Source organism: Oncorhynchus tshawytscha, linkage group LG22 (assembly GCF_018296145.1).
Source record: "Oncorhynchus tshawytscha isolate Ot180627B linkage group LG22, Otsh_v2.0, whole genome shotgun sequence".
NCBI classification, from domain to species: Eukaryota; Metazoa; Chordata; class Actinopteri; order Salmoniformes; family Salmonidae; genus Oncorhynchus; species Oncorhynchus tshawytscha.
Window position 1 is genome coordinate 9,248,917 of NC_056450.1, and position 16,882 is coordinate 9,265,798.

At 43.8% G+C, this 16,882-nt stretch overlaps 2 protein-coding genes across 9 annotated transcripts in view; both read left to right on the forward strand.

The window, feature by feature from the left end:
* The window catches only part of LOC112221511 (extended synaptotagmin-1-like), a 27,825-nt gene extending 13,773 nt beyond the window's left edge, over window positions 1–14,052 (forward strand). The window contains exons 14-31 of one of the 2 annotated variants that reach the window (XM_042303677.1): window positions 1–41; window positions 162–248; window positions 1,404–1,553; window positions 2,184–2,369; window positions 5,799–5,975; window positions 6,124–6,206; window positions 6,285–6,333; window positions 6,529–6,618; window positions 6,903–6,998; window positions 7,261–7,332; window positions 7,463–7,549; window positions 7,816–7,962; window positions 8,577–8,704; window positions 9,577–9,663; window positions 10,234–10,371; window positions 11,622–11,727; window positions 11,830–11,879; window positions 11,974–14,052. The exon at window positions 1–41 is cut by the window's left edge and continues 31 nt beyond it. In XM_042303677.1, coding sequence (XP_042159611.1) covers window positions 1–41; window positions 162–248; window positions 1,404–1,553; window positions 2,184–2,369; window positions 5,799–5,975; window positions 6,124–6,206; window positions 6,285–6,333; window positions 6,529–6,618; window positions 6,903–6,998; window positions 7,261–7,332; window positions 7,463–7,549; window positions 7,816–7,962; window positions 8,577–8,704; window positions 9,577–9,663; window positions 10,234–10,371; window positions 11,622–11,727; window positions 11,830–11,879; window positions 11,974–12,001 — 1,802 coding nt within the window. In that variant the 3' untranslated portion in view covers window positions 12,002–14,052. Of the gene's footprint in view, window positions 42–161; window positions 249–1,403; window positions 1,554–2,183; window positions 2,370–5,798; window positions 5,976–6,123; window positions 6,207–6,284; window positions 6,334–6,528; window positions 6,619–6,902; window positions 6,999–7,260; window positions 7,333–7,462; window positions 7,550–7,815; window positions 7,963–8,576; window positions 8,705–9,486; window positions 9,664–10,233; window positions 10,372–11,621; window positions 11,728–11,829; window positions 11,880–11,973 lie in introns of both variants that reach the window. The other variant, XM_042303676.1, reaches the window with a different exon arrangement.
* A 1,118-nt stretch (window positions 14,053–15,170) lies between these two features.
* LOC112221705 (formin-like 3) overlaps window positions 15,171–16,882 on the forward strand; it is a 56,799-nt gene continuing 55,087 nt past the window's right edge. For 6 of the 7 annotated variants that reach the window (XM_024383956.2, XM_024383955.2, XM_024383957.2 and 3 more), the window contains exon 1: window positions 15,171–15,791. In XM_024383956.2, coding sequence (XP_024239724.1) covers window positions 15,675–15,791 — 117 coding nt within the window. In that variant the 5' untranslated portion in view covers window positions 15,171–15,674. The remainder of the gene's footprint in view (window positions 15,792–16,882) is intronic. The other variant, XM_042303680.1, reaches the window with a different exon arrangement.

The following is a 16,882-nucleotide window of genomic DNA, read 5'->3' on the forward strand; positions in this document are numbered from 1 at the left end:
TGGTGCAGCTGTCCGTAGAAGACACAACCAAGGAGAGTAAGGTAGGAATTCACCTCCATAGACCCTCAGAATGTCTTAATTACTATGGTGTCCATTTGTGCTAGATTAGTGTATTTCTCTCATGGTCCATCACCTTGTATCCTGTCCCCTATGGTTCCTAGACTTGTTATCTTACCACTGACCCAGTGTGGGAAGTTGCCTTCACATTCTACATCCAGGACCCTCGCAAACAGGAAATTTCTATTCAGGTGATAAGAGAGCCACAAGCCTATTTTTCTCTCTGTCAATCTGTCTTTCTCTATCCATCTCTGTCTCTCTCTTTCTCTCTATCAATCTGTCTCTCGCTCTCTATCCATCTCTGTCTTTCTCTATCCATCTCTGTCTCTCTCTTTCTCTCTATCAATCTGTCTCTCGCTCTCTATCCATCTCTGTCTTTCTCTATCCATCTCTCTCTCTTTCTCTCTATCAATCTGTCTCTCGCTCTCTTTCCATCTCTCTCTCTCTCTTTCTCTCTCTCTATCCATCTCTGTCTTTCTCTATCCATCTCTGTCTCTCTTTCTCTCTATCAATCTGTCTCTCGCTCTCTTTCCATCTCTCTCTCTATCTTTCTCTCTCTCTATCCATCTCTGTCTTTCTCTATCCATCTCTGTCTCTCTCTTTCTCTCTATCAATCTCTCTCGCTCTCTTTCCATCTCTCTATCTATCTCTTTCTCTCTCTATCCATCTCTCTCTTTCTCTATCCATCTCTGTCTCTCTTTCTCTCTATCAATCTGTCTCTCGCTCTCTATCCATCTCTGTCTTTCTCTATCCATCTCTGTCTCTCTCTTTCTCTCTATCAATCTGTCTCTCGCTCTCTTTCCATCTCTCTCTCTATCTATCTCTTTCTCTCTCTCTATCCATCTCTGTCTCTCTCTTTCTCTCTATCAATCTGTCTCTCGCTCTCTTTCCATCTCTCTCTCTATCTATCTCTTTCTCTTTCTCTATCCATCTCTGTCTTTCTCTATCCATCTCTGTCTCTCTTTCTCTCTATCAATCTCTCTCGCTCTCTCTCTCTATCTCTTTCTCTCTCTCTATCCATCTCTGTCTTTCTCTATCCATCTCTGTCTCTCTCTTTCTCTCTATCAATCTGTCTCTCGCTCTCTCTCTCTATCTATCTCTTTCTCTCTCTCTATCCATCACTATCTCTCGTAATATTGACTTAACGGTCACAGTGGTTACGAGTGGATCCTTGTTTACTGCAGATGTCACAGACACACACCACTGTTGTAGAATATCAACCCTTATCCACCCTTATCCACCTGTCAATCATATCCACACATCTTTTTACCTCCTCATCTGCCTCTCCTCCTCCTCCCCCTCCCTCCTCCTTCTCCCCCCCCCTCTCCTCCTCCTCCTCCCTCCAGGTGAAGGATGATGACCGGGCTCTGTCTCTTGGCAGTCTGTCCATCCCTCTGTCCCGTCTGCTGGCTAGTCCTGACCTCAGCATGGACCAGTGGTTTCAGCTGGACAACTCTGGCCAGGCCAGCCGCATCTATATCAACGCTGTTCTGAGGGTGGGTGGGGAGCATGCACACAAATGCAGGAAAGCACGCACAGGAAGCACAGCGCATACACAGAAAACACACACAGGCACGCGCAGCATGCAAACACACACGCGTGCATGCAGGCATGAGTACACACACATATATACACACACACACCTACAACCACAGACGTGTGCATGCAGGCATGAGTACACACACATATATACACACACACACCTACAACCACAGACGTGTGCATGCAGGCATGAGTACACACACATATATACACACACACACCTACAACCACACACGTGTGCATGCAGGCATGAGTACACACACATATATACACACACACACCTACAACCACACACGTGTGCATGCAGGCATGAGTACACACACATATATACACACACACACCTACAACCACAGACGTGTGCATGCAGGCATGAGTACACACACATATATACACACACACACCTACAAACACACACGTGTGCATGCAGGCATGAGTACACACACACATATATACACACACACACACCTACAAACACACACACACACATGGAACACACACACACACACAGTGATGCCATGACATAACCTGTCCTAAAATGTATGTCTCTGACTAAGTATCTCCCTCTCTTCTCTCTCCTGATATAGGTGCTGTATTTAAATGAGGATGCCTCTCCTACCAGCCCCGTATCTCCTCACCCCCTAAGCCCAGGGTCAGGCCAAGGAGATGGGGGTATCTCATCCGAGGTGGGCCCTGGGGGAGTGAGTGGAGCCCCCAAACCTGTACCCACCCGACCCCAGCAGACCACCCCTGACTCGGACTTTGCTAGTGAGGTGAGTCCGCTAACCGAAACACACACACACACACACACACACACACAAACACTGACTTCCACTACAGCTTGTGTGTTCACTGATGACTGTATAATCCGATGCGGGATGCACACAGTCTGCCACAGACGGAGAACACAAAGGCCTGTCCCGTTGAGGCCGGAGCAGGCCTGGTCATATGTCTTCTCTGTGGCTTCGCCAGGCGACGTTCAGTCTTTTTTTACTTCGGCCAACAGCACTCCCTGTGGCAGAGGCCGCGCCAATTGGAAGGGTCGCAGCAACATGTCTGGAGGGAGGCAGGGTTCATCTAACACACTCCTATAGGGATGTCTTCGTTTGGTCCTTTAGCCTGCTTTTTTCTGGCCACCTGCAGAGCGACGTCCCAGTTGTAGCTGTCCGTACAGCGTCTTTCTTAGCAGGCGGTCCTCTGGCATCCGATGGCATGGCCCGAGCTATCTAAGCTGGTTGCGTGTGAGGGACGCCTCAATGCTCTTCCAGTTGGTTCTTCTGGAGGATCTCTGAGTGCGGAACACTGTCCTGCCAGGTCACGTCTAAAATGTGTTGGAGGCATTTTATGCGAAAGGACGCCAGTTGTTTTAAGTGTTGGCCGTAGACTGCCCACGTTTCATGTCCATAAAGGAGTGAAGATACACATACTGCCTGGTACACTGCAACTTTGGTGGGTAGGTGAAGGTTGCTGTTGTCGAAAACCCTTTTCCTTAGCCGTCTAAAGGAGGATGAGGCCTGTTTGATCCGATTGTGGATATCCTGGTCGATGTTGCAGTCTTCCCGAGTGGATGCTTCCAAGGTATTTAAGGTGTGGTACAATGGCCAGGGAGGAGTCTGAGATGTAAATGACATCGCCGAAGTCGAGGATCGGTAGGATGCTCAGTTTTACGAGGGTATGCTTGGCAGCATGAGTGAAGGATGCTTTGTTGCGAAATAGGAAGCCGATTCTAGATTTCATTTTGGATTGGAGATGCTTAATGTGAGGTCAACATTTTTTTGAATGGGGCATGCTTATTTAAGATGGTGAGGAATGCACTTTAAAAAAATACCCAGGCATCCTCTACTGACAGGATGAGGTCAATATCCTTCCAGGATACCCGGGCCAGGTCGATTAGAAAGGCCTGCTCGCTGAAGTGTTTTAGGGAGCGTTTGACAGTGATGAGGGGTGGTCGTTTGACCGCAGACCCATTACGAATGCAGGCAGTGATCGCTGAGATCTTGGTTGAAAACAGCAGAGGTGTATTTGGAGGGCAAGTTGGTTAGGATGATATCTATGCGGGTGCCCGTGTTTAAGGATTTGGGGTTCATTGATAATTTGTGTGAGATTGAGGGCATCAAGCTTAGATTGTAGGATGCCCGGGGTGTTAAGCATGGCCCAGTTTAGGTCACCTCGCAGCACGAGCTCTGAAGATAGATGGGGGGCAATCAGTTCACATATGGTGTCCAGGGCACAGCTGGGGGTAGAGGGTGAATTCTCTATGTGTAAATATTATTACGTGATTAAACTAATCATGTAAAGTTAATTAACTAGGAAGTTGGGGCACCACGGAAAATGTTGATTTACGGAGCTATAATTTTCCGAATATAACTCTTCAGATCGTTTAGTCATTCTCATTAATGTATTATTATTACCTTGTTAGTCTCCGTTCCAAACGTCGTAAAAATCTTGGTTATCTGCATGAACCCCAGCATAAATTATGAGTCAGCGATATACAAATTGGCTTAATTATTTAATTACTAACTAACTAAATAATCACAGAAATACATAACAAACAAACAGTAGATATTAGTTACTAACAATGATAGAAAAGTCCCTAGTGGGCTAAACCGATATGACATCTTGGTAGACAAAAGGAAAGGGGTGGGACTGAGAATTAGTGGGAAAGTCAAAAATGGATTCATTACACACAGTCTAGAATTATATTAATTGAAATGCTAATCCTTTGCACATGAACGGCCGCTCATTCGAGAATAATTGCAACGTATATATATTTACGCCCGTATGTCGTTGTTGCTGGAATCCTCTGTTGGAATCCTCCATCGTCCTGTAGGGTTCATCATAGTCTCTCTTGGTCTTTCGTGGTTATAGGTGGTTAGAATGGTTACTTCAGAGTGTCATTCAGAAATGTTCTCATAGATTAGATGCTTCGGTGTTTGTCGGTATTCTCGTTCTAGGTTTACGTCATTTCTAGCTGCAGACTAGTAATTAGTGTCGTTTAGAATTAGCTCCTTCTTGTAGTGAATCGATAGTCTCAGAGTTGAACCGTTTCCAGACGTGTAGCCTCTCTTTCTGCATGACCAGGGGGAGAGAGTCTCTGACAGGAATTTATGACCTGAGATAATAAAACCTAGGTTAAGAGAGAGAGAGGAGGGGGCGGGAGCCACGATCTACACTCAGAAAGGGTCAGGGAGGGCTCAGCCCCCCCCGAATGAGACATGAGCTCCCAGTAATTCAAAGCAGTCCAACTTTGTGTGTGTGTGGAGGAGGGGTGTCTCTAATTGAACAAATTCTCCTATTTGGTTCAAACGTAATTTTGTCCTGCTATAGTGGTAAATATGAAGATAAACTCTTATTCCAGCTGGTTTAAACCAGTGACAGTTGGTTCAAGTTCTTTCAATGGCATTCATCTCTCTACTTAGCCTCTGCCTCTCTCTGTCTGCCTCTCTCTGTCTGTCTTGAGCTTTCCTTAGCAAACTTGCAACATTGTATTGACTGGGTACAGCCCCTAGGGAACTTGCAACATTGTATTGACTGGGTCCAGCCCGCTAGGGAACTTGCAACATTGTATTGACTGGGTCCAGCTCGCTAGGGAACTTGCAACATTGTATTGACTGGGTCCAGCTCGCTAGGGAACTTGCAACATTATCAACTGGGCCCTCAGTTTCCCGAGCAGATGAGTTCGGAACAGACACAGCTGTATTTGCATCCCGTATTTCAGCCCCTTTTCAGGTGTCCCAACTTTTTTTTTTCTTACAAAAAAGGGCAATTTGTCAGCAAGCCGCATCAATTAATTCAAGAGTGTAGGCCTAATGACAATCGCAGAATCACAACCATGTTTGGTCTTTTGTAAAAGATGTCTCTTTCCACGAATCAAATGGAGGGTGTATGGTGCACTGTTTGGATGCTGGAATCATTTTTTGAGTGTGCGACCGTGCGCAGGTAACGTTAGCCTACTTTCTGAAAGGATTTGTTTGACAATCAGATGACAACATCATGACTGGTTGTGTTCATGCCACATTAAAAGGTAATACATAAAAAAATGTGTATTTACAATAAGTCCCATGCGTTTTAGGAAGCTCAAGTACGCGTTCAGATTTTATCTTTGTGGAGCCTCCTAATGTTGAACACGACACACATGCACTCTCTCTCTCCCTCCCTCTCTCTCTATCTCTCTGCCTCTCTGCCCCTCTCTCTCTCCGTAGGGTGTGCTGCATATCCACCTGGTGGAGGCCAGTAACCTGATAGCCAAGGATAACTTCATGGGGGGCATGGTGAAAGGGAAGAGTGACCCCTACGTCAAGATCAGGGTCGGGGGAGTCACCTTCCGCAGCCACACCATCAAAGAGAACCTCAACCCCTACTGGAACGAACTCTACGAGGTACAAAGAGCACGGTGACCAGAAAATATTGAGCAACTGGATGTTGGAAATACAGTAAACAATAAGGATTGGATTTAATGAATGTGGAATTTAGACTCTGAGAGACATTAAGCACCTGTTGTGTATGTGTTGTGTTGGGCTTCCTCAGATCATCCTAACCCAGCTGCCTGGTCAGGAGATCCAGTTTGAGCTCTTTGATAAAGATCTGGACCAGGATGACTTCTTGGGCAGGTGAGGATCTGACCAGACGACATGTTGCCCCAAAACGACTCAGAGCCAGATGAAATACATGAATGCATTGTGTTACAGGTTCAAGTTGAACCTGCGAGACATCATCAGCTCACAGTTCACTGATGAGGTAACGTCTAACGATTCACGATAAATGATTGTTTTTATGACAGATTTAGCTGTGTTTGCTACAGTGGTAGAGCTATGCCTCCAACGATATGTGTGTCATACAGTATTGCAATGATACTCTCATAGTCTGATAGTGGTGGTCTGGTAATCTGTGGTAATGGTAATCTGTGATAGTGGTAATCTGTTTCTATCACAGTGGTACACTCTAAATGACGTGAAGTCAGGTCGGGTTCACCTGATCATGGAGTGGCTCCCCCGGCTCTCAGAGTCTGCCAGACTAGACCAGGTTAGCTCTCTCTCTCTGTCTCTCTCTCTCTGTCTCTCTCTCTCTGTCTCTCTCTGTCTCTGTCTCTGTCTCTGTCTCTGTCTCTCTCTCTCTCTCTGTCTCTGTCTCTGTCTCTCTCTCTCTGTCTCGCTCTCTCTGTGTCTCTCTCTCTCTGTCTCTGTCTCTGTCTCTCTCTCTCTGTCTCGCTCTCTCTGTCTCTCTCTCTCTCTGTCTCTCTGTCTCTGTGTGTGTATGCTCTACCAGTGTCTGGTCCTAACTGTGTATTATAATTCTGAACCCTCCAGATCCTTCAGTTCCAGGCCGAGCAGCAGTACCAGAACAAGGCAGTGCCGTCAGCTGCTGTGCTGTTTGTGTATGTGGAGAGAGCCCACAGCCTGCCGGTGAGACCAGGGGCCCGCTGCCCTGCTGTGTGCTCTCATGCTGCTGCGGTTGTTGTCCTGTGACCTATATGTAGTCCACAATACTTCCTCAGTGTTTATATACAACAAGACTGCTTTTGGTTTTGGTACTACATTATGGCCTTACATTATTGGTTTGTACATTTGTTAAGTATGTACATTTGGCGACATAGATTCTGCCTCAGTACTTTCATTTCTTTTATACACTAATCTTTTTTTCTCTCTTTTTTCTCCATGTTCGCAGTTGAAGAAGAACGGAAAAGAGCCAAAAGTGGGGGCGGAGATTCTGCTGAAGGCCATGTCATACAAGACCAAGGTAACACTTCCTCTTTAAGTCTTGTTGACTCCTGGTCTATTTGCATACTGCTAATGCGTCCTAGAGAAACCAAAGTATGGACAATTTATTTGTATCTTTTTTGGTTTCTCCATCCATCTCTTTTTCCAAGGTGTGCGAGCGCTCTACGTCTCCTCGGTGGGATGAAGCTTTCCACTTCCTGGTTCGTGACCCTAAAGAGGAACTCCTTATAGTGAAGGTGAGAAGAAAGGGTCCGCAAAGGGTTGAAAAGTACACCTTTGTTTTTCTGTTTGAACGGGGCCTAAGAGGGCTGATAGCGCTGTTAGCACGTTTTCATACAGAGAGGATACCTATTGAAAGCCATTTTAATGGACCCAGTCAACGCTGGGAGAATGACTGGTGACCTTGGGAGTGATGGTGGACAACGGGAGTATGGGACTTCATGTTACCTCTGATCATTGGGGGAGTGCATATGTTCATGTTTTTCATCCCTCTGTACTATAGTTGTCCCACAGCTGGGGCCAGGCCCTGGGCACGGTGGTACTACCACTGAGAGAGGTTCTGTCAGAGCAGGGCCTGGTGCTGGACCGATGGCTGAGTCTGGACGGGGCCCTCCCTGAGAGCCAGATACTACTGAGGGCCACACTCAAGGTAAACTCAAAGTAAACAGACACTCTGTGCACCAGACTCACCACTGTCCAGACCTGGGTTCAAATAGTACTTGTTTTCCCCTCAAATGCGTTATCTGTGCTAGATTGAGCTTGTCTGGCACAACGGAACCAATGGAACAGTCCCTAAAGTTTAAACTCTACCCATCTGGCATTTCAGACAGGCTCAATTAAACACTCAAAAGTATTTGAAAGAAAACATACTATTTGAACCCATGTCTGACTCATACACCCACTCTCTATACCAAACAAACTCAGCACTGTCACATGATTTTCATACTCAGAGACTCACAAACTCCCCACTTGTCCCATGACTATTCCTCCAAAACAACACGATTGCATGAATGATCCAGTTCAGACAGGGCCCCAAAGGCATTGTCTATGATTGCATTTGCTCTGAACCCCCTCTTTCTACATTAGCGTCATCATGAGCTCTTAATACCTTCTATCCTGATAATCATTTTACTGTCGCGCGTCTCTTACTCATAAATGTCATATTTGATCTGTTTTTCTAACGCGTGTCGAGACCGTGTGTGAAATGGAATAAACCGAAGCTTGAAACTTGAGAGGAATATTAAATGGCCTTTTGTCTTGCAGATCTTGGACACCCAGCTGGCAGTGTGTCGCAGTGATGGTACTAGGGAGGGCAGCGAGGACAGAGACCATGTCATCCACAGACGGGACACTGAACCAAACCTACGACACAGATCACCGCTCTCTCAACTGTGAGTCATTCCAAAGCTCACACGGACATCAATGTCCCATTGTTTTTCCAGTCACATTACAGTATAGTACAGTGAGGACTGAGGAACCATGTCCGGCGGGCCAGCATGGCACATGTTGTTTATCTATGTACTGTACTTCACCATAGAAAGAAATGACACTTTTCTGTAGTTTAAAAAGGATCATGTATCTGTAATCAAACATCATAATGAGGGCCAGGAGTGGGACCTGAACTCGTGACCTGGCCAGGAAAAACTCTGGGCCTAGTCGTAATGAAGGAATGAGTACATTTTATAATCCATGTAAACTGTAACCGTGGGAGATTCTCAATTGGGCAAAAAGTCGGTCTTGGCCTCGACTTCTCCGGCCTCCTCTCCTCCGTGACCCGGAAACCATTAAGTGGTCACCATATGAAGGAGCTGTGTCAATTCGTTAATAGGCGAACGGAGGAGTTTGCTCCTCTCCTCGGTTGCCGCCACCGGGATAGGATACTGAGGTGTATGCTACAGGAGTCCTACTGCAAGAGGTTGGACATTTGCCACAAGCCCTTTGAAAGTCAAAGTAGAAAATAATACACATTTTAGAAACGATATGCTACTCATCCTTTTATCTATAAAATGTCTTGCGCAACTACCTACATTTTGTTTTTATCATTTTACATAGATTTTGTGATTCCTCCTCTGTAAACGTCATTTGCCAGAGTCTGATTTCATAAAAGCGCATTTGTTTCCACATTTCCTCCCCTCGCCTCCTCCCCTCGATTACCTTTGACCTTTTTCAAAAGGATGCGAGGAGAGGACGGAGGAGAGGACGCGAGGAGTCGAGCAAAACCAATTGAGATTCTCCCCCTGTCTACCTGTGTCTCCTCGCTCAGAGGTGATCAGAGCCCCGGCCAGGTGAAGCTGCAAATTGGCTACTCAATAGAGGAGAACCGGCTGTTCATCACCGTCCTTTCCTGCAGGTTTGTCCCAAACTACAATACCCATAATGCACTATGTATCACTATACCTTGCCTGCAGGTCTGTCCTGAACCACACTGGCACGGACCGACTGGCTGGTGGTGTATAGTCACTAGACCTATAACCTTAATTTTCTATCTATGTTGTATGTTGTGTGCGTTAAAATTTTTTTTTAAACAATATATTTATGAATGAAGCCATTCTTTTATTGTATTTGAATGAATGAATGAATGCATAAATCAACTTAAAAGAGGGGGGAAAGCTAGCCCCAATATATATGCTAAGGAAAATAATCCTGCAGCAACAGGAAATTGTGAATTATTATGTGGATTATAATTCATGGACATTTTTGTTGGACAATGATACATTTTTTGTAAGGGAAATTACCAACATCAGAAGCTTTTTAAAATCTCAAATACACTACAAGTTTAACATGTCCTGCATTGCAGGGAAGTTCTCCTGCAACAGGGGGATCAAATTAAGATCCTACATCTGTATGGAGCCAGTGAACATTGTGCTGTACAGTGTCCACATGCAGTTAGTCACCCGGTTTGTTCTCTGTTTGCCTTTAGGGGCCTGCCAGCTTGTGGGTCTGCTAAGGACGGGTCCGACCCCTATGTCTCTTTCATCCTTCTGCCAGACAAGAACAGGATCACCAAGAGAAAGACCATCACCAAGAAAAGAGACCTCAATCCTGAGTTCAATGAGAGGTGAGACAGAAGGGGACATCGGGAGACAGAGGGAATGTGTAGGGACAGGAGTTTTCATGACCATGTTTATTTTTAATTTTTTAATTTGACCTTTAACTAGGCAAGTCAGTTAAGAACAAATTCTTATTTTCAATGACGGCCTAGGAACTTATTCAGGGGCAAAATGACAGATTTCTACCTTGTCAGCTCGGGGATTCAATCTTGCTATCTTTCGCTTAGTCCAATGCTCTAACCACTAGGCTACCAGCTGCCCCAGAGTTACCTTAACTAGGGCCCAGAGTTATTCCTGCTGTCTTTGTGTAATTGTATCTGGTACTGTTTGCATTTTTGTCTGAAGTCCTAACTCTATAAATGGATAAAGATTTTTTTTCAAGTCCTCATCAATCTACACACAATAACCCATAATGACAAAGCGAATAGTTAAAAAAAGAAATTTGGGCAAATATATGAAATACAAATACTTATTTACATAAATATTTGCTATGAGACTCGAAATTGAGCTCAGATGCATCCTGCTTCCATTGATCATCCCTTGAGATGTTTCTACAACTTGATTGGAGTCCACCTGTGGTAAATTCAATTGATTGGACATGATTTGGAAAGGCTGTCTATATAAAGTCCCACAGTTGACAGTGCATGTCAGAGAAAAAACCAAGCCACGAGGACGAAGGAATTTTCCATAGAGCCCCGAGACAGGATTGTGACGAAGAACAGCTCTGGAGAAGGGTACCAACAGATTTCTGCAGCATTGAAGGCCCCCAGGAACACAGTTGCTTCCATCGTTCTTAAATGGAAGAAGTTCGAAACCACCAAGCTTTTCTTCGAGCTGGCTACCCGGCCAAACTGAGCAATCAACGGTAAAAGGGCCTTGGTCAGGAGGGTGACCAAGAACCCGATGGTCACTCTGACAGAGCTCCAGAGTTCCTCTGTGGAGATGGGATAACCTTCCAGAAGGTCTCTGCAGCACTCTACCAATCAGACCTGTATGGTAGAGCCAGACGGAAGCCACTCATCAGTAAAAGGCACATGACAGCCCGCTTGGAGTTTGCCAATAGGCACCTAAAGGACTCAGATCATGAGAAAAAAGATTCTCTGGTATGATGAAACCAGGATTGAACTCTTTGGCCTGAATGCCAAGGACCTCAGACTTTCCGAAGGCACTGTATATAAACTAGCAGCTCCACAGTAGGCAGTTATGTACTATCCCTGTATCTGCCATTCTATGTCTATTCCTTTTTCTGTTTGCGCAGGTTTGACTTTGACTTCTCTCTGGAGGAGTCCATGCAGAGAAGACTGGACCTGACTGTCAAAAACAATGTCTCCTTCATGAGCCGGGAGAGAGAGCTCATTGGAAAGGTAAGCTACTGTAGGCTATCTAATGATCTCTGTCCTGGTTTATAAGCACATTTTTTTGAGATGACCTCTGACCTGTGTTTTTTTTTTCGTTGTTGTGTTTAGTTACAGCTGGATTTGGATCAGATGGACCTGAAGAGTGGCAATGCACAATGGTAGGTGCCATCCCATGTGTTACCTCTTCTATATTCATTCATGTACATTCCATATTACCTTGATTGATAAGCTACCTATCTGTTACCGTTTCAGGTACGATTTGGTAGAGGAGACCAATTAGATGAGAGGATGGCCTCGCTTTCCCGCAGTGCAATGTTCCTTTTACTATCTCTTCTTCAGTTTGTTTTATATTTTTATTCAGCTTATGAGCCCTGGGGCCACCACTGAAGAATTGCTTACATTGCATATCATCCCAACAATACCCCAATTCATCTGTAAATTGAATTCCTCCAATCAATGACAGAGTTGCTCTGTGTCACTACTGTGCTATGAAGGCTGTGAAAAGAGAGAATTCCTCATTCCAGAGTCATGAAAGCATTTTATTTAAGATTGTTTGGCTGAATAGATATTTAATATGAAAGCAACTATGAAATATACACTGAGTGCACAAAACATTAAGAATACCTTCCAACTATTGAGTTGCACCCCCCCATTTTGCCCTCAGAACAGTCTACATTTGTCAGGGGCATGGACTAGAAGGTGTTGAAAGCGTTCCACAGGGATGCTGGCCCAGGTTGACTTTTATGCTGGATGTGTTTTGGGTGGTGGACCATTCTTGATACACACGGGAAACTGTTGAGTGGGAAAACCCAGCGGCATCGCACTCCTTTACACAAACTGGTGCGCCTGGCACCTACTATCATACCCCGTTCAAAGGAAATGAAATATTTGTCTTGCCCATTCACCCTCTGAATGGCACACATAAACAATCCATGTCTCAATTGTCTTAAGGCTTAATGTCCCCTTCATGTACACTGAATGAAGTGGATTTAACAAGTGACATGAATATGGGATCATAGCTTTCAGCTGGATTCACCTGGTCAGTCTGTGAAGGAAAGAGCGGGTGTCCTTCATGTTTTGTACATCAGTGTATGTTTACCAAAGCACTTAAATTGTATTAAGTCACAAAAGGCATTTAGCTTCAATCACATTGATGTTTTTAATGTCTCTTTTAATGTTTGATTATGCATTTTTTTATCCACCCCAGAGCATCACAAAAAACAGCAAAAATCCGGAACGGTTTCAACTGTTTAGAGTTGTTCTAACCGGTTAAGTTATTATCTACTCCAAAAAGGAATTGTTCTCAAGAGTCATTTATAATTTTTTTAAATTTGTTTTTAAGTGGTTTCATTCCAAAGATATCAACAACTTATAACGTGATGACTTTTACGCACCATCATGGATGTTTACAATCCAAATGAAATGATTCCCGATTCCTGAAATGATTCTTTTAGTGTTGCTTTAAAGAAACAATGTTTTAAACTCATCAATTCCTTCTATTATCCTGTTTTTATAGGTTACATTTTTTGCCTTATGTATTCCAATACTTGTGCACAATTGGTTTAACTAATGCTTATATGTTCATTCTGTCCCAAATGAAGACGTTTTAAATGTTGTAATCACATATATTTGAGGGTTGATTTTATCATTCAGGAGAAGTATTTACGAAATGACCCAGAACATCACATTTGCCAGTGAAAATGTTACACATTCTAGCTTTACAGTATTGCAATATCCGAATCACTGTGCTTTTCTTTGATCAAGAGAACGTTGTAGCTATATAATTCATGTATGTTCACACTCCAAGGCAGCATTGTGTTGTATACAGTATGTTTGTGTGTAATTGTATGTGTTTGTAGTGCCAATAGTGACCTGGGGTCTGCTATAAGTCAGTCAATCAGAGTCATGTTACAAGTTGTTTGTTATAAAACACTTAGTCTTAGATAAAAGACCCTGAAAGAACCCTGAGGGACGGTTTCCTAGACACAGATTAATCCTATCCTATACTAAGAAGCATGTTCAATGGAGATTCCATGGAGAGTGCTGTTTTTGTCCAGGACTAGGCTTAATCTGTGTCCAGGACACCGGCTCTGAAAGAAGCAAGGAAATTCCCTTCCCTCTGCTGTCATCTCACTGCTAAGGCTTGAAAATGTTATGAAATGTTTGTAGGCAATATAAAGAAGTAGGGGGGGAGAGAAAGATGGAGACAAAGGGAGAGAGACGAAGAGAAAGACGACGGAGAGAGACGGGGAGAAAGACTGCTGCTTTAACACATTTGCCTAATCACTGAACGTCTGTGTCGTAGTTGTTTCATTAAACGTTTGCACTCGTTGTAAAATGTTTTGACTCATTTCTACTTTAAAAAATATATAATAATCTATAATCAAGATGATTCCAGTCTTCCCTCCACCTCGTACTCACCTCTTTTGTGAAACAATGTCTTTGTCCCAAATGGCACCCTTGTGTCTGTGTGGTGCACATGGTGTATTTATCCAACGTACGGGTCAAATTGTATGCATAGACGGCTTGACAGAAATGGTAGCAGAAGGTGAATGTTGAACTTTTGTTGCACACAATAGCCAGATGATGCTGCACACTATTTTGTGCAATGGCGCTGTTGTAGTGATCTAGGCTAGGCGTACGGGACTAAGGGAGCCATTTGTGATCCACCCGATGTCTCATAAGATTAGAGGGTTGCACAAGGGTTCTTTGGCTGTCCCCATAGGAGAACACAAAGTGGTTATACCTGGAAACAAAAAGTGTTCTTCAAGGGGTTCTCCTATGGGGACAGCCAAAGAACCCTCAGGTTCTAGATAGCACCTTTTTTTTCTAAGAATGTATAGACCTTGTAGACTAAACTGAAGACTTACTGGCTTTTGGGACTGTCATGCTCAGTTCAAGTGCTGTCATAATAAAGACATTGTTATACATGGTGCATGTGATGTACTGTATGTGCATTGTTGGTGCCGTAGTCATGATTTAATGAACTTCCATTAGCTAAACACCAGGTGGCATTAAAGTGCTGACATAAACTCTCCAATCTACCGAACTGTAGCTAGGCTTTGCTCAATTTACTGCTTCGCCTCAAACACACCAACAGATGTACATTCAGTTCCAATGGAACGTTGCGTTTGCTTTGCAGCATTGCGTTGCAGAGACAGTTGCGGTGCGTTCTGTGTGGTGCGTGTTTGAGCATATGCCTCAAATTGTATGTGTAGACGGCTTGACATAAATAGTAGCAGAAGGTGAATGTTGAAGTTTTGTTGCACACATATCCAGATGATTCCGCATACCATTTTTGCGCAATAAAACTGTCGGTGTGATCCAGGCGTATAATGTGTGCGAGTAGAGCGCGATAGGCAGTGTGATTGATAAGTCAACGCCTCAATAGGGAGAGTAACTCCAGCAAGGGCGGGACAATAGCAAAAAGCCTGCTTCTGGGTGGAAGCACATAGAAGAGTCTTCTAGACCGAATCACACAACCATCTGGATCGCACAACAATAATGAATGCGAAGGCATCGTAGCCAAGAAAGTTCAGTCTAGCAGTCGCTATTTGGGTGGGTTGAAACATATATTATTGAAAGACGATTTTACAGAAATAGATGGAGATGGATTGGCCTGGTAAATCGGAAACCATTCTTTGGAACAGAAGACAATTGTTACTTTTGAGGTGAGGTTCAGTTTTAGAGTAAAATACAGATGAGAGTTCTCTACAAATGCAAAAGTATACGTTTTTATTTTATTTTAAATGAGACCGTATGGAACTGGTGTGGTGTAAACGTTTGATTTAAACTGGAACTTTTGGAACAGAAGTGGCTGATTTTGTAATAACGCACTAGTGCATTTTGGAGGAACGCAGGGAGTTTTCGCACTTTTGGAAAAACTCTGAAAAAACGCTCGGAAGAGGGAACTTTATTTACTCTACTATAAGGATACAGTACTACTTTTAACCATGGGGAATATTGAAAGTGTGGATGGACAGTCGGACAATATGAAGCATCATATGATGCCAATGAAAGTGCCCATGCCTGACCAGTCGGAGTTGGAGGAGAGATTTGCTTTAGTTTTGGTAAGTGACTGCAGCCTCAGAGACATGTTTGAATTGAAATGGCTACTTGGTTTGGTTTACCTTACCAAGCTCCAGATTGTCACAGAGAGAGAGAGAGAGAGACATATGGAACTTCTGAAGCGCACAATTAACATAAAATAAAACATTAGGCTACTCACAGATCTGTCATGCTGAAATGATACGCGCTACAGAACATATTACCTACCATATGATTAGGAGTAGGCCTGTGTGAATATTCTGTTTGTTTTTAATTAGTAGCCCATAGTTTCACCGTCTGATTCGGTGAAACAGCTCAAGAACAGCTCATGGATTCACACAGGCAACATTTATATGTTATTTTTTTCCTTTGTGATGTTATTCCTTTTATAATATGCATCACAGTTGGTCAATAAGCCCAAAACAGGTTTCTAACAACCGTAGAATGAACTATGATCAAACACAAATGCTTAAACAGGACAATACATATGTCTGACAGTACACTCTGATGCCGTTTACAGTAAGACAATTGGTCAGTTTATATTGTCTCGTGTGTACTTCTTGTGGAAAGCAAGATGTTATCATCATAAGAGTGAGCGAAATTAACCTATCCGACTTTTACATTATTCTTCTCCTGTAATGCTGGAGTTGCTGGTATTCTATATCAGCCGACCCGTTCTGTCCCACCCCCACACCTATCTGTTTCTCCCACTAGTTTCTTCGGTTCTTTTGTTTAAAAAAAAAAAAAAAGTCAACTCGAGGCTTTGGGCTAATTTACCGAAGTCCAGTAGCTTGTTCAAGATTTGGCTCGTTTTCAGAGTGCAATTTCACTTTCATTATCAAACGTTTAATGACACATATAGTAAAAATTCCCAATGGACTACACATTTTTTTTAGTTTCAAGTTTAGCCAGAGTCGCATTTAGGTCATTCCATGACAGATTCCGACGACAACATTTTCTGAATTCCCCTAAAACTCCCACACCGGGGAGATCGTAAAAGAGGAACCACCCCCTCTCCTCTATTGCCCCCCCCTTCATCATCTTTGAATGCCGTCCCGCTTCACAGGCTTGAGTTGCGCTGGGGCTTTGTGACGCTGTGCACACAGTCAACACC